Here is a 22,382-nt window from a genome sequence, read left to right on the forward strand (position 1 = left end):
TATCAGCCATTCCCATCCTAACAAGATAAAGGTAATCACCCCAGTCCTACCCAACTTGCAGAGCCTCCACCAGTTTGGAGCCAAAACCTCAAATCCAGCCCCTAAATTTAAATGTCCCAGTTGTTGATTTGAAACTCTAGTAATGGATCAGAAAGTACATGCACATATCGCAGGGTTAGTAGTTTAGCCTATCTCAAACCTGTTCTATGTATACAATTAGCTTCTTAGATTCCTCCAAAACCAGAATTGTAACGTCAATCTAATTATCACAGAAGCAGAACAGAAGCTACAGGGCATAGAAATCCATCACCTTTCTCTTTCTTTGGATCAGTCAGGCAAAAGAGCTTTTCCAGACTCAGGAAGGCTATCTAACAAAACTTAGCCTTTGGCTGGAATCAGTTTATCCACCCAGAGAAGTATTTTTGCTGGTAGTGGCAGAAGAAAGATGGAGAGCATAAAATATTGTTTAAAAAGAAAAGTAAAAAGGAAAACTTCAAACACCTCTGAAAATAAACTATTTTCAGTGAATTTCCAAGGCAGAAAACAGGACATCTGATGATGATATAAGCAATGTCAGAACAGAGAGAACCACCAAAATAACACTCAGGAAGGAAGTCTCAATTATAGATTGGACTCAAGATCTTTGCAGATAAAGAATACTGGAAATTTTAACTAAAATGCTATGGAAAAATAGCATAATACACTAAATCTGAGCTTTCAATAAAAACAATTTTTGAACCATTTCATATTCGATAATACTTTAGAAAGATTTCTGGGTAATTTTGAATCACAGGTTACATACTTTATTTTGAGAAACAAGAATACTGACAGTTCTGAAGACCGTCTCCCCCCAAAAAATAAGTTTTGAAAGGAAAAGGCATTTTTTAAGCACAATAATGGCCTCTGCTTGGCTTTATTTTTCTATTTAAAATGAATTTTATTCAACAGATATGCAAAAAAAAAAAAAAAAACACACCCAAAAACCAGAAACCCCCCAAAAAAAGTGAGGAAGACAGATGCTACCTGATCAATTTGTTTCAATAGATAGGTGTGATCCTGCTTTCTGTGTTCACTGACCATAAAGCATTGCCTTTTCCTCAACCAAATGCTCTTGCTCCAAGGACACTGTGGCAATAATAATCTATTATGCATATGCAGGATGTCTTACTAAAGCAATGTTAAACTTAAAAAATATTTCTAGTTACCCAGAAAAATCTTCCTGGTGCATAGTGATGATAATAGCTTCTACTGAATCTCCTACAGAGTTCAGTAACGGTTGAACAGCACTACCCATCAGATCATGGACTGCCTAAAACAGAATAAGAAAAAAAGACAGAAGTAAGGAAACAAAGAAGCATTTGCATTTTGACACCTCAAAAATACCTTGACAAACAGTTCATTTCAACAGTGCTTTCTGCATTAGGAACTGCTAAATAGAAGGTCAAAAACCTAAGATAACACCTCTCCTTAATTGATTTTACCAGTAAAGTACAGAAATAAGGCTGTTTACTACTTCGGTGTAAAGCCTTCCTTCAAAAAGACGCACAACTATCTGGCACTCCCAGTTTGTACACGTACATGTTGTGTGTACACACTCTGTTCAGCCATTCACTCCCCAGACACACAAGCTGCCCTTTGTTCCCCTGCACACAACCTCCCAGATCTGCACCGCAGGAGGGATGTGGATAGCTGTCACCCACAGAGCGCTGCACGGCCATCCACATCACCCCACAGAAAAGCACCATGTAGCATAGAAATTACAATTTTATGTGTGTGGCTAGGGGGTAAGGGGATGATGAAGGATCCAGTTATTGCTGTGTAAATGCTGCAGAGAAAGAAATTTATTTTCACAGTCATATGACATCTGGGTTCCAACCATTACAAGAGTATTCTTGAATACAAATGCTACTCAAGCAGTGATCTGGCACACACAATATATATATAGCTACAGATACAACAAAATATATCTTTCAGAATATTTGTGTACCTTTGACTAACACATACTGGCACAAAATAATACCTAGGAAAATAAGTGCCCATTTTAAGCATAACAAACAAAGCAAAGCTCAGCCCCACCCCTGCAGTACACGGACATTCAATTACCTTTAAGGCAGTTGTGACTGTTTGCTCAGCAGCTGCTGGAAACGAGCTCTGATTGGTAATGACCTAAAAATGTTAAGGTAATTTTTAATCATCAACATTCAACAAATTATTAGAATCCATAGTATTTCATTTCATTTAGAACTATACTAAGTTATCCTTAGTAATGGGTGGTTTACATAGGTACAGATAACTATCAAATGTGTTTTATACAGAAAGACTTTCCAACGCACCAGTATCAGTCCTTTGCTCTCAAATTCCCTATGGACTCTGCTTCTGTCTTGGCAAAGAAATGATTCAGTTGAGTTCAGCTGAAATTTAGCTCAAGGTTTAACGGAATCAGAATAAAAATAAGTGGTGTACCCCCCAACTGCTAAGTATAGAATTTATGGAGAGCTATATAAGCAGCTCTATGGCATATATTTGAAAGAATTGTTCTTTCTCAGTATTGTGACTGCTATAATACTACATGTTAAATAGCTGTTTATATACAGCTACAGTGACATTAGAACTGAAAGTCAAGGAACAATCTGAAGGAATATTCTACTGATTTCCTTACGGTTACGAACATGCTGCACAATAGTATTTTTAAGCCAGATAAGTACTGAACTCAAAGACTGAATCATACCAGATCTCCCTCCAACACTAAGGCACATGAGGTTCATTACTAAATACATCAGAGAAAGCAGACTTAAAAGTTGATCTACCATCTGTTTGCAAATTCCAAACAAATTTTATAGGATTTTTAGTATTTTTTAACATTCTTTAAACATACCCACAGTCAGAATACTCGGGATCTTTTTTCTAATGAGGCTAGGATTTAAACACAATTAACTACAACTTCCAGTATAGCTGTTTGTTTTAATTTACAGAGACTGTGTAACCATTGGCATCACTAAGCCAGTAAACTGGAATTACTCGTAACTGTGCTTAGTCCTGAAAACTCTTCCAGGCCAGACTTTGGTCACAGCCAAAATGCATGGAGGTATCTGTGAGGTGCTGCTTTTCTTGATTTCACCCTTTACCTTCCCCTTTTCAGTCTTCTGAGAAAGGTAGGTTTGGGCTGGGACAGATGCAGACAAGGGCTATCAGGCTGACCAGTACAAAGCCAGAGCTTACTTGGTAAGAAAAAACAGAAAAGAGTTTGTTCAGTTGTTTAGGCTCACAAAACAAGGCTGTGAGATGTGATTATTCTCCATAAACACATCTTTCACTTCTCTTCTAATATTCACAATTTGTCACATAGCAGTGCTTACCAGGGCCAGCCAAGTCCCAGAGTTGTACAAATGCACAGCATGGTGCAGCCCTTAACCCAAAACTGGGCTGTATTTGTCAGAGTTCTCATCAGCTAATGGCAGAATATAGTTACAATACAGCAACAAAGTTGACATTATGGCAAGAAGAGAAATACCAGAGGAAGCCTACCTTCAGAACTGATTGGTGCAGTTTGTACAGCGAGTTAACTACAGCTACATTCCTCCTCTGTCCCTCTGTGAGGGGTCCGATCACCTGGCTGGCATCTCCTTGAGTAGACAGCTGCAGTGATTGCAGAAATGGTTAAAACAGTGGCAACTCTTTAAACGGTGCATCACCACAATTTTCTAGTTAACTTAGACCACAGCAGAAAGCCATAGGTCTTCAGGACCAATGTTCTTCCATTTAACAATTTATCTTGATTCCTATGATTTCCATCTCCAGATAATGCCATGAGAGACTGCTGTCTTGGACAGTGCTCAGACCCAGATCTCTTGGAGATACCTAGTCCCAGCATAACTTCAGCTGTTGTCATCTATGAGTCAGGTGAAGTCACCTACCTGAGGATGCAGTACAAACTAGCACCAGCAGAACTGAAAAAAGTATGTTTTTCTGTATAGCCCCAGTCCTTACTCCTGACAACCATTCAAGCCTCTCCTTAAAGACTCTGTTTCTTCAAATACATGACTTATAGCTTTGGACATATTAGTGGCTTGTAAATAAACAGAAAAACAGAACTGCAAGGACCAAAACTGCTAGTCCTGTCATTAAAAAGAGTTCTATCCATGAATCTTTCAGCAAAAATTAAAAAATCATGTCTTCATATTTAAACTCCACGAAGCATGCATTTTTTATCATCACCACAGAAACCAAAGTTCCAGGGTGATACATAAATAGCAATTAGCTATAGAACAGTCCCATAAGGATACCACAGCATATGTTTATAATTTAAAATAAAATAAATTGTAATTGGGAAACAAACAGAAATATTCTTGTGCACCAAAAGCTGCAGAAATACAAAGAACTGACAAAAGGCTATGTGAATTCTAGAAGTATGTCTAAATATTACAGCAAGAATAGCTATTAATAGAAGGCTATACTGAGATATAATTATCTGACTAGTTATCTATATTTCAGGATACAAAATTATCCTCCAGGAAACTCCAGAAGATGCCTAGCTCCGCAAGTCTCTCAGTAAAAATATATTCAACTCATTGAATAAGTCATCAAGGGACTTTCATGAAGCATGTCTTTAAACACAGTTGTAGGTCCTACAGAAAGCTCCTAAACTAAAACTGAATATACACTACAATTGGTTTAAGAACAGAAGAAACAAATTAACATGTTATGGGAAGCAGTGAATCTTTCCTGGGGAAAGTCTACTCCTGTAGTTCCCATAGCTTCCACTCTGCATAAACACAGACAACATGCAAGCAAAGTCATCTAGTATTTGCCAGCACTACCGATAATGAAGTTTTAGACAAGTTCTTGCAAGCACACAGGAACTCAAACTTATTCACAGCACTATGCTGACAATATCAGTTCATTTCCCTTTCTTCATATCCCAAATAATCCCTTCAAATGTAGGGATTATTTCAGGATAAATAGGCTTCTGAGGCTTTGCGGAGGGAAAAATCTTTTCCAATGTTATCTTCAATTATTTGACATCAGAATGACTAGCTGACAAATATATCATCTCAGCATCTTCCTGCCTTCCTGATGAGAACAGCCACATGGGTTACGTACCTCTGTTTCCTTCCTGATATTTCTATTTGACACACCTGACTCGTATAAAGAATTCTGCTTCTCACACTTACAGCTTTACAAATTAATAACAAAACAGCTGTGCAGAGAAACACCCTGTCCACCCAGCTGACCACCCTCCCAGACCTCAATAACCCTTTTTTCCCCCCACCTTGTTTAAGTACTCTATATTCAGTTGGGAGTTTGGACATTTACAACTATCAAACATAAAAGACCCTAAAGACAACAGTAAAATTTTATATCATAGTCACTTAAATTTCTGTTTCTCAGAGTCTATTGTAAAGGTTTCAAAATTTTTTTTTTCTTAGACATTACGAAATCATTAGATCGTGTCTCTTTTGCTGGTGAAAAAGCTAAACGGGTAAGTACAACCACCAGCAAGTACAAACATAACTCTTCTGCAGCAACAAGCAACTCTCGCCGTCAGCAACAGTGCACCACAGCTTCACAGGCAAAGTCTAAAAATGCCTACAAGCAACCAATCTTCCTAAAAATGTTTACCGTAACAAATTCCCTTAAATTAATCAGTTTGAACGTAGACAGCTAGGTATGTTGATCCCTTGTGTATCTTAAAATAAAATCACTGGTCTAAAACAGAGGCTTGGAAAACTTGACTCTTGTAGCTAGCAGTAGGAACTGGGCAGCCCAGGGCGCCCTGGACTGCTTCTCCTGAAGGAGCGCCATGGGAACACCTGGCACCCACCTGGGTAGGTTTGCCCTACCATCTACAGCTGAAGTCTCAGGCCGTCGTTCCTGTCTCTTGCTGTCACCACAACGACTTCTGTGACCTTGCCTTGAGGCAAGAAGGTTCTGCATGGACTGTCCAACATGGTTCATGTACGTATACTTTGTCACTGGCACGTATCTGGATTTCAGGTAGTTCATCATTATTCTAAAACTCCAATGCCTCAGACTGAATTGTTGACACCTCTAATACCAATGGTAAAATCATGCATCCAGGTAGGAAAATGCCATCACTGTGTCACCAACAAACCATGGACCATTGACTTCAGACACAAACCATCCCGCAATTTATTTTCCATCCTACCAGGTTTTATCAATGATTCACATTCATCACTCTCATTTATACAGCAAGTACTTTTGAAGTTCTGTGCTGGGCACAGTTTATGCATTTAAGCCCAGCAGTAACATAACTCTTCCTCTGTTATCTACCCACCGCGGACTGCACTGTGTAAACAGGTTAAGTCAAATATGTGTGAAGCTAGCCACATCCACTCAGCTGAAAGAAACAGTCCAAGGGCCTTCTTTTTGATGAGGGCACCACAGACAAATCCTGATGTCTTTTTAAGCAGTTAGATTTATCCAGAAATGCAGAAGGTCAGGAGGGTGAATTTCTGCTAAGCAGAAATAGGGAGGACAGAAGGGGTGACTTCATCCCAAATCAGAATCTATTTTGGGAAAGAAACAACTAAAAGACAAAGCATAGCTGAACGACCAAATCCCATGTCCAGGGAACCATCAGTCACCCTGGGAGTTAAGTCGGGCTCCAGTCTTCTAGCTGGTAAGAAGAAAAGAAACCATGCTGAAGTCAGACCTGAATGAGCAGTAACAACAAAGACTGCAACTGCTGCACTTTTCTGTATCTGTTCTTAAGCACAGCAATCGATTTCTTAAGCTCTTCACTTCCGTTGGGTAAACCGTTTCTGCTTTTACCTCAAAGCCTGTCTACTACTTACAGCAATTTCATGGGCACTAGCAAAAGCACAGGCATCCTATTCCCCAGCAAATGGCAGTTCTGCAGTGGGTAACATGTCATGTTGCCCTTTGCCAACATGGGCTACCAGCACATTGGTAACATGAGAAGCTAGTGAGGAAGAGGGGAGCGAGGCAGAGACATCTCCTACCAGCAAATATTAGCCAGGATTTTTGTCTCATGCATCCAGGCACTAGGACAAGGGCTGTGTCTTGCAGTCTCAAGAATGTGAACACGGGCTTCCATCCCATGCAGTATTTCAAGAAAACTCAAAGGGCAGCTGTTAACTAAAATGAGAAAGAAACACTGTAGGTATTCCCTTTCTGATACGTGTGTTAGGACATTCTCTAAGGTAGGAGGCTGAAATTTGCAGGTTCAATCTGCAGCAATAGCTGGAGGAAGCTACCTAGAAGTTTGGTTTTTTTAAATCCCATTGAGAACTAGGTAGTACATTGGGTAGTTTATTTAACCAGAAAGGATACTTGCAGAATCTGATACACAAAAAATGTGTCACGAAGAGGAACAAGCTGACTGAAGGCCACCTGGCTTGCTTCAGCCTGACATAGTGGGGAAACTGTAAGCCATGACTGCCACTGTGCTATCAACAAATTCAGAAGTCCTTCTGGAAAATAGTTTATTTTAGTTTATATACCTCAGTACACTACTGTGGTTACACTGCTTCACCTGCAGGGACTGGAGGTGTCTCGTATTGGGTCCATCAATTGCCCAATGCGGAAAGTTTCAGGAATGATTCGCCTGGCGACATGCAGGAAACCACAAAGTAGAGAATGATATGCAGGAGCAACAGGAGTGAATCGAGCTCTCCCGAGGGGCAGGTGGATGCAGAGTGAGCCAAGAGCTTATAGGTAAAGATTAAGGGGCAGGCCAAGATGGGGGCACTGCTGTGGGTGTTCGCTACAGGCCACCTGATCTGGAAGAGGAAGTCAACCAGTCGCAAGGCTCACGGTCACAGGCCCTGGTTCTCATGGGGGACTTCAACCACCCTGACACCTCCTGGGAAGACAACACAGCCAGGCTCATGCAGCCCAGGAGGTTCCTGCACAGCGCTGATGACAACTTTTTGACGCAGGTGACGGAGGAGCCAACGAAGCGAGGTCTGCTGCTGGCCCTTGGACTCACAAACGAAGAAGGGCTGGCTGGGGATGTGAAGGCTGGGGGCAGCCTCGGCTGCGTGACCACGAGATGGTGGAGTTCAGGATCCTGCGTGGAGGAAGCAGGGCAACATGTAGGATTGCAGCCCTGGACTTCAGGAGAGCTAACTTTGGCCTCCTCAAGGACCTATTTGGAGGAATCCCATGGGTTAGGGACTTACGTAGGGGGATCCAAGAGAGAGTGGGCTAATATTCAAGCATCGCCTTCTCCAAGCTCAAGAGGTGCATCCCCATGAGTAAGAAATTGAGGATAGGGGGCAGGAGGCTTGCATGGATGCACAAGGAGCTTCTAGCAAAACTCAATCAGGAGAAGAAAGTTTACGGGATGTGGAAAAAGGGATGGGCCCCTTGGGAGGAATATAAAAACATTGTCAGAACATGCAGGGAGGCAATGAGGAAGACTAAGGTCCACTTGGAATTGAATCTGGTGAGGTAATTCAAAGACAGCAAGAAGGGATTCTGTAAGTACATCAGCAGGAAAAGGATGATGAGGGAAAACGTGGACCTGCTGCTGAATGAGGTGGGTGCCCTGGTGACAAAGGACACAGAGAAGGCAGTTACCAAATGCCTTCTTTGCTTCAGTCTTTACCCCAAGGCTGGCCCTCAGGTTTCCCACACCTGAGCAAGAGACAAAGTTTAGAGAAAGGAAGACTTTCCCTTGGTCGAAGAGGATCACATTAAGAGATCACTTAATCAAACCTGACACCCACAAATCCACGGGCCCCGATGGGATGCACCCCCAAATGCTGAGGGAGCTGGCAGATGTTGTTGCTAAGCCTCTCTCCATCATCTTTGAAAGGCCATGGAGAACAGGAGAGGTGCCTGAGGACTGGAAGAAAGACAGTGTTACTCCAGTCTTCAAAATGGGCAAGAAAGAGGACCCAGGAAACCACTGGCTGGTCAGTCTCACCTCCATCCCTGGAAAGGTGATGGAACAGCTCACCCTGGAGGTCATCTCTATGTGTGTGGATGCCAGAGAGTTGAGCAGAGAGGAACCCATGAAGTTCCACAAAGGCAAGTGCAAGGTCCTGCACCTGGGGAGGAACAAACCCATGCACCAGTACAGGCTGGGGCTGACCTGCTGGAAGGCAGCTCTGCGGAGAAGGACCTGGGAGCCCTGGTGGGCAGCAAGTTGCCCATGGGCCAGCAGCATGCCCTGGTGGCCAAGGAGGCCAATGGGACCCTGGGGGGCATCGGGAGGAGCGTGGCCAGCAGGTCGAGGGAGGTTCCTCTGCCTCTGTGCTCTGCCTGGTGAGGCTGCACCTGGAGTGCTGTGTCCAGTGCTGGGCTCCCCAGTTCCAGAGAGACAGGGAACTACTGGAGAGGGTCAGCGCGGGGCTGCAAAGAGGATGAGGGAACTGGTGCATCTCCCTTCTGAGGGAAGGCTGAGAGAGCTGGGACTGTTTAGCCCAGAGAAGAGAAGACTGAGAGGGGATCTTACCAATGCGTGCAAATATCTCAAGGTTGAGCGTCAAGAGGACGGGGCCAGGCTCTTTTCAGCAGTGCCCTGTGACAGGACAAGGGGCAACGGGCACAAACTGCAGCACAAGGAGTTCCACCTGAGTATGAGGAAAAACTTCTTTACCCTGAGGGTGACCAAACACTGGCACAGGCTGCCCAGAGAGGTGTGGAGTCTCCTTGTCTGGACATACTCAAAACCCACCTGCACACAATTCTGTGCAACCCGCTCTGGGTGAAGTTGCTTTAGCAGGGGTTGGACCAGATGATCTCCAGAGGTCCCTTCCAGCTCTGACCATTCTGTGATTATGTGAATAAGCACTTAACTACTGAGTAGTTCATCTAGCCTATTTTAGAGACCCTGCTTTAGGGAGAGAGTAAATGCAGCCTGCACGCACCTATCTCCCCCACTAACTGTGAAGGGAATCTAAAGCAGTACCGCAGATACATACAGATAGCTGCCTAAGTCACGTCAGATGAAATCTTACACTAAAAATGTATTTGCACCCCTTTGCATAGACCTGCTTTGGAAATGTGTCTTGGAAATAACTAGATCAAGTGTTCTGGATTTTACACTTTTCTATGTTTAATACCTAAGAACAGACGTATAATTTGACAGTGTGGATTTGATCTCACATGTTGAGACATGTGCTATGATCAGATTGCTTTGGGTTTAAATCCTTGTTTTCACCATGAAGCAATGAATGTAGAATTTAGATCAGGATGTGGATCAAATCATCCATTCTCCCTTGGGTTACAAAAAAATGCTAATTGAGTTTGTCTTTTTCTTGTAGAAAAGCTCAGACTATCAATGCAATTTTTCCTATAATTCGTTTAGTGTTTCAAAGTGACTAACTTCCTTTCTTTCAACAGGTGTCAGCTCAGAAGAGACACTTTTGTGAGCCTGTTCGCTACCTTTCGCTTCACAGACTAAACACTATGTGACAAAGCTCAGTTTCACAGTAACTAACTAATATCTTGTGTGCATCCTTATTGACAGTTTTGAAAAGCTCCATTTATTTGATTTCTCTACTCTAAAACTGCCTCAGCAAACCCACTCTCTAAAGAGCAGGAAACAGCATCATAATTTAGAAGGAGTACAGAGAAGATCTTCAATCAAAATAAGACAAAAGTAGTGCCTCTCAACAAAGCTTTTGATCTAAGTCTAGGATCACGAGACTAATGTGTTTTGATAGCACAAGTTGAACTCCAATTGTCAAGCTGACATTTTCAAGAATAAATACATTCCTAATAGAGGCAGCTGATGTGGCCATACCTCTGGCAGAAGGCAATCAATCCATCTGGTACTTGGCCTCCTGCCTGATCATAACAACTTGTTATAAAGCACAGGCTCCATTTACACAGTTTCTGAGTCAATAGGGCTTGACCCTGGGATTTCTCCCATAAGCTACAAATAATCAGGATGATTTACTATTAGGTTTAATGTTTTCCATACAGCAGCAGAAGCCTTTTACAATCTTTTTCCATCTAAAAACCACAAAAGTTCACTAGAAACAGTTTGCTACTTTCTGTAACAATACGACACCGTCTAATAGAAAGACATAACGGTCTGAAGTCCACTAGCTATGCCACCTAATATATTAGCTACTTAGAGAATTTGCAGAACGAAGAGACATAATTTAGAGGTTTGAAGTGTAGCATTTGAATGAATGTGTCGGGGCAAATAAGGTCCTTGACTGATGAGGATAAATTAAAATGAACGTCCTGCTTTGAAAAAAAAATCAACTGAAATTTAAGAATAAATCATAAAATAAGAATTTATCTTCTTGGAATGAGTTCTGATTTTTCAAAGGAGAACTATTTCAAGACATGAAGAAAAGAGTAAGCTGTGAGTTCAGGCAATAACTTAAAATGTACACAAAAGAAATCATATTGCACCCTCAGGACATTCTTTTAGTTTCCAGAATATCTTTTTTTTTTTACCCTTCCTCAGAAAAATGAAAATTTTATATTCTAGGAATACAGAAAAGGACCTCTATGGTGAATGCATTCAAAATCTTATAGAAAACACAACTGTTATTTTGGAAAGAAAATATTTGAAGACATTAAGTCCTTGACCAAGAAAAGACCACCAAACACCATGCTCAAAGTACTCATGCTAGAACAGCAGCAATCATCAAACCATTCCCTCAGGGCTATTTCTGTTTTGTTTTGTGGGTTTTTTTTACTTCTTTAATATTTTCAAGAGCAGAAGAAATGGAAGAAAACCAGCAAATGGTCTTTCCGTAACAGAAAAGACAGGATTTATCTCTTAAGTCTTTGAATTATCTAAGAAGAAAAGCACTGTACAAATAATCAAAAGTGAGTAGTGGTTCATGGTCCTTAAATAACGAGATGCTTTAAAACAACTCTGCTATCAGACAGGACCCAAAACCTTTAAGGAAGCTCAAGATAATCTTAAGCCTGAAGCACTTAGAATAATTTCTCAGCTTCCCAAAATTACGTGCCTTGTACTTGGCATTTTTTTCAGACTCAGGTTTATCCAACTAGCCCAAGTCTGAGGAGGATTTCAAGGACCATGTGTGTTGATCCCAGTACCTCTGACTGTAACAGTTTACTGAATTTTTCATGCTTGCCAAATTAATGACTGAATGATTAATCATATTTTTAATGTCAAAAATGTATGTATGAGCTTTGTATTGTCCAAGCCTCGTTAAGAGTAGTTCCAAAACTGCAACATTCCATACCACATCAACATATATTTAACCAAATCTATTTCTGAATCACAGAATTTAATTTTGCATGAAATAACTTAGAGCTTACTATAACAAAATACTGTAAGGATTGTGCAAACTTGCTCTTTTTCTACCTGTTAGCAAAATTACATGCTATATCTACAGAAGCCTTTTAACTACTTTCCCAGAAAGATAAAATGAAGTACAGATTACTCTCAGAACCAGCCATTTATGCTTGGATGATTTCTTCTGGAGTTTAGCCAGTATCTCTTAAAAAAAAAAAATAAAAAAAATCACACATTTGTTATGTGAGTCACGATCTAACCAGCAAAAGGCAACATGAGAATGAAGAAAATGTTTCATGAAGTTATTTTTTAATGCAACTTTCTCCTCTAGATTTTTAATTCAATTTTTACAAGTTTAAATGCTTTAAGTGACTTAGCAGCTAGACATTTCTAAGTATTCTCTGACCAACATAAGTAGCTTCCTAATGACTGTTTTAACAAAACTCTTCTGATATTTCCATAAAAAAAATTACAAAACCTGAGCTGACTTCTGATTATTTTTAAATTAGACCTACTGCCATCTTTAGCTTTTATTACTGTACAGTGAAATAGTAATTATTCTGAAATTATTTTAGTATATAATAGCCTCCCACATATTCTATTTAAATACCTATTAATGAATTCCTTTAATGTGCCAAACATTGAATCCATCTTTTTGGGTTCTCTCATTTAAATAGCATAGATACAAGTTTTTCAATGACAGTAACACCATGTCTTCAAGGTAGCGGTATAATACAATTAATTCACGTATCTCAAAAAGAGCGCGGAAAATAAAATCTTTCACATTACTTACACCATTGTAACTGACCCATTATTTACAGAAAACCTTTCCCGAAGTGTCATTTCACTACTGTTCTTGATGATTTGTGAGCTTATTACATTTCATTCTTCCATCCAAAGTTCACAATATTCGACATTTAGACAGGAGGACTAGATACATTTCCCTGGAACTGTCAGACAAATCTCATTGTTGGAATATGTCCTGAATAGTGATTCACCTGCAAATGAAAGCTCACAATTCAATATAACACCACCTAATAGGAGACACTGATTAATTCTTTTAAGATCACATAATAAAAAAGGTGAACAGAAATTCACTTTATGTCATTACAATGAGAATTCATCATGCTTTTCAATTCAAAAGCATCACAGGCCTCATAAATTTGCTGGAGTTTAAATCTGGTGCCAAAACTCCAGTGCACGAACAGTATTTTGCCTTCACTGGAAGAATCTGATTCCAGGAAAACTTTTCTCCCTCCTTCTCCACCTTGTTCTCCCCTACTTTGCTGAATTATTCAGCTAGTTAAATCTAGCTATGTCAGAGAAGATGATGGGTGGACAAAAAGCCAACACAGATAGCCCAAACCACATAGTTATGTCAGTAAACATCTGTTTTCTTGCTAGTATAGCATATTTCATTTGGGGAACTTGCATAAATTAAAGAAGCAAACAAAGGTTTCGGTTGGAGTAACGTTCATTTCTCCTCAGGAATACATATGACTGAAGCCATCACAAGAAATGCTTTCCTCCATAAATGAGGTCTTAATTTTTTTAATCTCCCTAAGAAGGAACCATAATTATAGCCCTCCTAGATCAACATCTTTCATTCTTGCAACATTACAGATACTTTTCCTTGCATTTCTGCTTTTCTTAACAACTTCACTGACCGAGCCAAGAACTTCCAATATAGTCTCTGGATCAGTTAAATACACTTAGCCTTTTAGATTCTGGACAAAACCCATGCCATTCATATTGCTTACCATCTAAATAACCCACTGAAAACAGCTTATTTAGATCTTCATTCCCCTAATCAAGCATGACAGACACTTTCTCTTCTACAAATCACATTACAAAAATTCTTTGTAAAGACGCTGCCTTTCTCAGCTCAGAGTTTAAGCTGAATTAATTGTTGTTTTTCTATTCCACCTGGCATTCCAGCATTTTCCTTCCTCATTCTCTTTATTGCAACAAGGTTTACAAACCAAGAAGAAGCATTCATAAATTAGAGATTTTTTTTAAACAGTAAAAATAAAAACCAAGATCACAGCATGTTTCATTGTAATCTCAGGAAGAGAGATCCTGAAGATTTGTGAAGCCATGGCATCACAGAATTACACTTTCAAAGCTACATCACCAAAACCAAACAGCAGACTATTTTCTACGGACCATCATATACCAGGTGCACCATGAACCCACAAAGAAAGAAATCATGAAAAAAAAAAATATCAACACTCATCTGCCACAATATCACAAATAGTTATGATGATTGAATGGATGTGCAGAAAGTTGAGATCTATTTTAAACCTCAGTAATTACAAACTAGTTTTTAAACATATGCAAAGGAAAGGATCAGCTTTTTTTGCAGGAAATTTGAGAGACAAAAATAAATTTTCTAGCATGGTGTGAGAAGAATATGGTTTGTTTTCTCACAGTCTGACTCCTTAAACTCAAAAAAATCTCCCAAATAATCTATTCCAAGCCATTCTAAATGGCTAGCTAGTGGACCAGACATATTTGATAGGCAGAGATTAATCTGAATATCTAATGAAAGTGGAAAATTGAAAATTATTATGGGTAACTGCAAAAGATGAAGCCACCTGAGCAGCATAAAAGAACACAACAGTAGCCAAGGATGCAAGTAAGCAGAATTTGGAATCTTGCACCTTGAAATCACAAGTTCAAATATAAAGTGGCTTGAAAGATAATGAGAGATAAACGGTTTGTCTCAGTTTCAATCCTAGTGGAAAATGGGCACTTATTAAAATCTTCATCATGTGTATCACTGACTGACAATTTTCTTTGAAGCCTCAGGAAGGAGACCTGTGATTGAAAAGTCTAAGAAGAGAAATTGATCTTCAAAAATGACTCCTATACAGTAGAGAGAGAGCACACTGGCAGGATAATGTACTGAGCCATACAAGTTTTGTGGGCAATACCAAAAATAATTTAAGAACAACTGCAGCAGAGCTGACTTTCCATTGTATATATTTTTATGCTAATCTTACATAATGCATTTGGTGCTGATGGGCATTACAAAGATGAGTGCTCTAAATATATCTGAACATGACAGACAGATGATGCTCCTCAGCCTCTATCTCCATCCATTACAGTCACTAAAAACAGAATATCAAATTACAGACAGGGTTGGTTGCACTGGCATCCAGAAAGGTGTCATCTGAGTTGGCTCAAAGAATTATTTGGCTATCTGAAGAAATTGCTGAACTCTTGAAAAGAGTTAATATCCAAGAGTTTCCTTGCACGCATCCAGCAGTATTTGGAGTTGCCAACTGGCCACAACACCACAGATAACTGTGCTCTTTTCAAGTACTAAAACTCTGGTAGAAACACCAAATGTTATTTGAAAATGAGTCAAGTATGGCTGACAAGCATTACAGATAGAAAAACATGTTTAGGAAAACGTATCTTTTGAAGCTCTGGCAATCTAAGAAAATCTTAAAACCAAAAGCAATGTTACTATAGAAGAAATCAGCATCTCCTAACTTTTGCCTTAGAGATTTACTTACATCAGAAGTAAGAAAGTATGAATTCCAGTTGCAAGAAAAAAATTACCCCAATCTGTCAGCATTTTAAGCTTCCTCTTGAACAGATTTTGCATACCACTCTCATTCAGTCTCATTCACATATTGGCTACACCCATAGCAGTAAATTCAACCGTGCCAGGATTAAACAGGTTCCTGGATCTGGCACGTGACCATCTGTACCCCTAAACTGTTAGCACAGTCACCAGCAAGTTTTGGCCAACAACTAGTTTCCCATATAATCTCCAGCCATGGCTCAGGAGAGGCAGTGTTGCAGAGACTACCCTCAGAGGGTGCTGGCAGGCAGCCCCGTGCTTTGGGGAAGGGGAGCCCTTCCCAGCTGTGAGGCAGGCTGTCCCGTGCCCGATGGCCGTAGTGCCCAGGAACGTCACCAGGCACCTTTCACCGGCTAGCATGGATGTTACGGTTACGTCTCATGCTGGAGACTGAGACAGCTAGGATGGTAAATTAAGTCCTGAGTGTCAGTCATAAACATTTATTGACCTTGTACTCTCAGCGGAGCAAGGCAGGCATTAACATTAACATAAACATCAGGGGAGCAGCGTGGAGCAGCTTCACACACAGCCTCTCTGCAGCAAAACCAGACACGTTTTGCTGATCCTTGAAGCGAGGCCAACGCTAATCAGAACGAGCCTCAATGATAAAAATTTGCCTTCAAACTGACGAGACCAAGCTCATTTACATACTTATATTTACTTTTCTGAGGCCAGTTATATGTTTCTCTTTCCACACCCATACTCTGTTTCTAAAGCAAATCCAGACCATTCTGGGGACAAGCAGTAAGTGACTGGGATGTATCAGCATTTGACTCTGACGGAGGGTGGAAACAACAAGTTACTGGTTTTCCACTTCTTATGCTTTTTTGGCATTTACTTTCTTAAACAATAATGCTCTACAAACATCTGTCATCAAGTACATGTTACCGACCATTGTGACAGATAATAATCCTTCACGATAACACAGTAACCCTACTCAGTGCCAGTTAATTGAAAAGCAGACCTCAGTAACCACTCAGAATAAAGTTTAGAAATAACGTATATTAGTTCTAATGACAGAAATTTTCTGTCAGTCACTTTACATTTAAGCATGAATCCAATCAAATACTCAGAGTTGTTTCACAACTGAAATCCCATTTCTCCATTGCATTAAAAAACAGTATCAGGCTAACTCAAAACTTTCCAGTTACTTCTGAAGAATCTTTTTGTACTTGGCTGAGTACCTGCACGTTACTGCTTAATAGTCCTACTCTGGTACTCTGTGACTGCTGCATATTGTAAACCATGTATATAACATTACACAACTCAGACATTTACTTTACTAAATGTAAATAAATCTCAATATACTACTGAGATCCAGAATAGTGAGAAAGAGGCTGCCTACTCTCTATCACAGGTATCAGCTGATGCTGCCTTTTCCCTCAAAACAACCCAAAATGTAAAAACCTCATTCACCAAAGAAAATCCATACAAATTTCTTCATGTCCCAAGTGTACAGCGGTCCATTGCTTTTGGGATCAAACCAGTGAGTTCTCTCTCATTTTGCCTTTTGGTGTGTCCAGTACCAGAGGTCTTTAATTTGTGAATCAATGTCCTGCCGTTTGAGGATATATGACAATTATTTGAACCTTGGTGTGGTGACCCCAGTTTTTGAGGCACTTATGTCTTCTCTTTAATCTTTAACTTCAAAATTCACTTCTATTACTGGGTTCTTAGCATTTTAACTTTGAAATACATAAAATATACCAAGTGTTACCTTATGTTTTCTTAAGAAGGTCGGGGAAGAATTCTTCAAAACACCAGGAAGGACTGTGCTCTCTGTACAGTGCATAAAAATTTCCAAGTGGCTTACACTATACAAACCTGATAATCAGGAAATCCTACAACCATTGCCTAGGGTAAAATCCTAATGAGAAGCCAAGCCTCTACCATGAGCTGTGGGCAAAGGACAGAGTAGTAGCTCTCTCAGAGCACTGCCCACAGCCTGTGTTTTGGCCTCCACCTCATTCATCCACTACTATAAGATGCAGATCACAAGTCCAACCACATTTAGTTAAGGGAAAAAGAAAAGATTAAAATTCTGTTTCCTTCCTCCCTCATTACACCCACTTCTGCTTCTCCATCTTCTGAGTGCTTCCTCTTTATGATTGCTCACAAGTCTGACAGTGGGAAAGATCTCCATTATATCATCTCTCTGCAGCCTCTTGTCTGTTGGAAAGATCCCTTTTTTTAGACAAACTTTTCTGAAACATTTTACGCCATAAAATACAATATTCCATATTTAGGAACCTTTCCAGTCACAGGCAGGCACAGCTCCCACTGATTTTAGCCTTATCTACGCTAACCTCAGGATAAAGCTGCCTCAAGTGATATGGCCATGCAGATTCTTGCTTTGTCTGTATTTCAAGAAGACATGAGATTGCTCTGCTTGTGCTCCACCCTGAATGAGAGCCCTGTGCTCAGCAAGGTGCCACGGCTGAGATGGTCACCCTGGCTTGCAGTGGAGCTAAATGTGCTCTGCCATCTGGAAGCAGAGTGAGTTTGTGTTTGCCTAGATCACATAATCATACCGTTATATATCCACATATAAAAATGTTTAAGATAGTTTGATCCACCAGACACTGCCAGCATAATCACCCTGACCTGCTCTGAAAAGCAAGTGGGCAACCTGATTTTTACAATTCTGCCTCTGCAAACTACTCTTTGCTCGTTTATTGGCCAAAAGATACCAGGCCAGTTTGTCTCTGACAGTGATGCCTTATGCTGGGAGGAGGCAGCAACAAACAGCCTCCACAAGACAAGTCAGGAAGGACTGATGTGGGACTCTGACTGCAATTAATAACGACAGTCTGACAGGATGACTGTAACTGTAAGGAGGAAACTAGTAGAGGTCTCCAGGTTCAAAAAGTAGGAGAATCACATCTTTTCTAAACAACTGCATTTTCATGCTCCCAGCACAACACATTTCATCTATGTGCACTTGGTGGGTGTGTTAGTGTATTTCAATCCACCCACATGCCAAGCTGAACAGAAATAGCACGAAAGTAAAAGAACATACAGTACTTACATTCAGGTAACTGAAATCATCACTCTAAAAGTGGAAAGAATGCAACAAAACCCCCAACAATAAATACTGTTCGAAATAGTCCTGTGCTGGGAAGGGAATAGACTAGATGACCAAATGCGGCCCTTCCATCTTCAGTCTCTACAAGGACAAAGGATCTTGCAATTTATTTTTCTGCTTGCTGTCAAAAGTACACATCTTGTAAACTTTCAGAGCTTTTAACCCTATGTTTCATTACTTGTCTCCACAAGACATCCAGTTCTAAGTATCAGTAAGACAAATAGCTCTATCAACAGGCAAAGCAAAGCACAGTAATACCAAAGTTTCAAGAAAGAGATTTCTAATTATGAGAGAAATCACAACATTTCAAGGGCATTTTAAATTCAGCTCAGTAAATGACAAAATTACAGGTAATCAACTGGGGAAATGCAGTTTAGTCTCACTTCCAATCAACAGGTGACTATCATTTTCATTTTTATATAAATAAATCAGAAATCTGATTTAAAGTAATAAATGAACAGAATCAAACATTAATTTTAAACACCTCTGCAATCAACCAGGCATCTTTTCCAAAACTGGACACCCAAACCTTATTCACTTCTTATTATGGAAGATTACTGCAGAGTATTACCTTAGAGCAGTGGTCTTCAAAGAGGGGTGCATGCACCACGTGGGCTATGCAAGGCAATCCATGGGAGTGCAGGAAGAAAATATCAAAACTTCAATAGTATGTGTATGTAATTTATAAATAAATAAATACACATATAATGGGGGTGCATGCTCAGAAAGCTTATACTGATAGGGATGCATGATCATAAAAATTTAGAGACCACTGCCCTAGTGGTTTCTGCCATGCAATTACTGCTGCCGTGTCAAAGGCATCTAATGAAGATGTTGGTGAGATACAAGCTCTCTTCTACATCTCTTCTCAACTATCAGTTATACAAATGGGAAAAAATTTCTCTAGGAGGCAGATTTGTGAGCACCTATCTTTTGTGTAGTAGCATGGATTCTCAAAAAAAACCCAAGATTACTCAACTTTTTCTTTGTTTTCAGGAAATGCAACTTTAGTGGTTTCTCATTAATCTCCTCCCTCCACCGCACTTATTGTCAGCATTTGATGAAAGACAATTTTCCTTACGTGGCCAGTTAAACACGAGCACAACATGTTATATTTGTTATATAGACGGGTTATTTAAGGTATTTGGAAATGGGAATGGATGACCCCTCTGGAAAATTCTTAAATCAAGGAGAAAAGTTAGTGCTCTTTTTTTATCTGGGCTACCTCACTTGTATAAAAATGTGGCTAGTGAACAAAATCCTACTCAGTAAGCAGTCATATGTGCAAATGCAGATTAGGGAAATTTTGCTCTTATCCAAAACACAGTGATCAGATTTGTTAATCTCTGTTCTAATCTGGAATGAGAAGAATGGAAAACTTGCCATTTCTGTAATCATTACGAAGATGTTTGGGCTGCCTGATTTAGGGAAAATCTGAATAAGAGTCAAAATAATAACAGCAGAGAGAAAATATGCCAAGCATCCCTCCTCAGCATCACCTAACAGAAGACAGGATGGGTGGTGAGGTTGAAAGGTGATACTCCTAAATTAACAGATTTATTTTTTTTTTAATGTAGTGCAATGTATAATTATCCCTTCAAACTCTGTATAGTAAGAACATCTGCAATTACACTGAGTGAAATTAGGACAATAATTCTGAATGCTTCATGGCATACACCAACCACACCAAGCATCAGGCAAGGGGTTAGCTAAAGATTCATCCAACAGCAGAACAGATCTACCTACTGCTCACGGAGGGATATTTATATCTTCTCTGAAATCATCTGAACTGGTTGAAATATGAATAGGTCTCAGGCACAGCAGTGGCTAGTTCTTGGTGTGGGGAAAGCTGAAAACCAAAAGCCAGCAATATGCAAGGTAACAAGAAACACAAACATACATTTTGGGTTCACAGGAAGAGGCTATTTTTTCTTATTTGTTTTTGCTTTAGTACTGTATGTACAGACTACTAGATGCTGCTTTAACTTAAAGGTAATATCTTCGAGTCTTGAATAACGTATTTCTTGTTATTTGTCCTATCTAAAGCTAACTGGAGAAACAGCGATGAAATCTTAGTGAATTGCAATTGCTTTTTTTGGTGAAATTGAATAAATAAAAACCCTGACATCAAAACGTCTTAACATTTTTAGGCGTGCCCATTTCAGTTTTTCACCATTCACATCTACCTGCAATATTACAACATTAAAAATAACAATTTCTAACGACCCTTAAAAGCCCCCCTCAACCTTTCTTCACTGACAATTCTGAGATTCTTTTGTTTACTTTTAATTTGGAAGAGAATTGAATTGTGTATTCCTCCAGGAAATTAAATTTCCATCTTTAGCACTGCTCTATATAGCTATCAGAAATGAAACATCTGAGCGGAAATGTTACATGGTCACCCTCCTCAGCTTTAGAAAGCTATCATTGGAGGCCGGATTGCAAGATTGAATTAAGATTGCATTCTTGGCTACACCACTAAAACATAATGAAACAGTGCTGTCTGATATAGCTCTTTGTTCTACACATGGTACACATTTCAGGCTCAATCTGCCTGCCCCAAGATAGGTACAAAAGAACAGTTAAGACGTTCTAGATTATATCCACGGGGCTGGCAAGCATGGCACAGGGCAAGTGGGAGAGCCATGCCCTTCTGGAGAGGCAGCTGGAGGCTCGGCATGATATTTTAGCACTCTAAAGATGGCGCTACACACCTATGCCACTGGCAACATGTTGAGCCCTTCCAGTTTATCGTTTTGTAACATGTCTATCAGTAAGGAAAGGGAAGGGAAAAAAAAGTTAAAAAATGTACCTGTTTATATTGTTTACAACTTGTGGGTATATTCTTGAAGGACATTCATGTTCATTCTGCCAGTTTGACTAATTCTGTCACTTAGTTTTTCAAAGTTTCAGGTTTTACTTTCAGTTGTCAAATTCGAGAGGTTCAAGGGCTCAGGCTCCCTCTTTACGCCCACATTCTTTTAGTTTCAGGTCAGCTAATACAAACCCACAAATCATATACCTGTCAGCTTATTTCTACATATTCTTTTTTTCAGGGTTTCTTAAGAATTTGCCAGCTGGCTTACCACAACATGATGTATGCTTTAGAAGAAGCTACTGGCCCCATTCAAACCCTAACAGAGATGCTGAGCACAACAGACCCTGGTCCTTTCACAGTTACAGCTAATACGACTTTTTTTTTTCCAGTTGAATGCCACTATTTGACAATGCACTCCATGACAGACAGAGACACAAGTGTAGTATTTTGTACTCATGATGACTCTTGTGACCTACTAAAAATCCTGATTTCACTCATGAGCAAATTTCACTCTGAAATTATGAAGCCATGATTTGGTATCTTTAAAAGGAAGAGCCAACTTAAGCACTATGCTCTAAATATATAGCAAAATCATGTAAACATATATTTTTATTTTAAAAATTTAAACAATCTTTATGATCTTATTGAGTGCTTCACAATG

At 39.8% G+C, this 22,382-nt stretch overlaps 1 protein-coding gene across 1 annotated transcript in view; it reads right to left on the reverse strand.

Annotated features, from left to right (window-relative positions):
• The window catches only part of COG5 (component of oligomeric golgi complex 5), a 183,659-nt gene that overhangs the window by 21,492 nt on the left and 139,785 nt on the right, over window positions 1-22,382 (reverse strand). Inside the window, exons 15-17 of the mRNA XM_037387915.1 lie at window positions 3,526-3,636; window positions 2,104-2,166; window positions 1,206-1,309 (exon numbers count right to left, since the gene is read on the reverse strand). Coding sequence (XP_037243812.1) covers window positions 1,206-1,309; window positions 2,104-2,166; window positions 3,526-3,636 — 278 coding nt within the window. The remainder of the gene's footprint in view (window positions 1-1,205; window positions 1,310-2,103; window positions 2,167-3,525; window positions 3,637-22,382) is intronic.

Source organism: Falco rusticolus, chromosome 5 (assembly GCF_015220075.1).
Source record: "Falco rusticolus isolate bFalRus1 chromosome 5, bFalRus1.pri, whole genome shotgun sequence".
Classification (NCBI taxonomy): domain Eukaryota; kingdom Metazoa; phylum Chordata; class Aves; order Falconiformes; family Falconidae; genus Falco; species Falco rusticolus.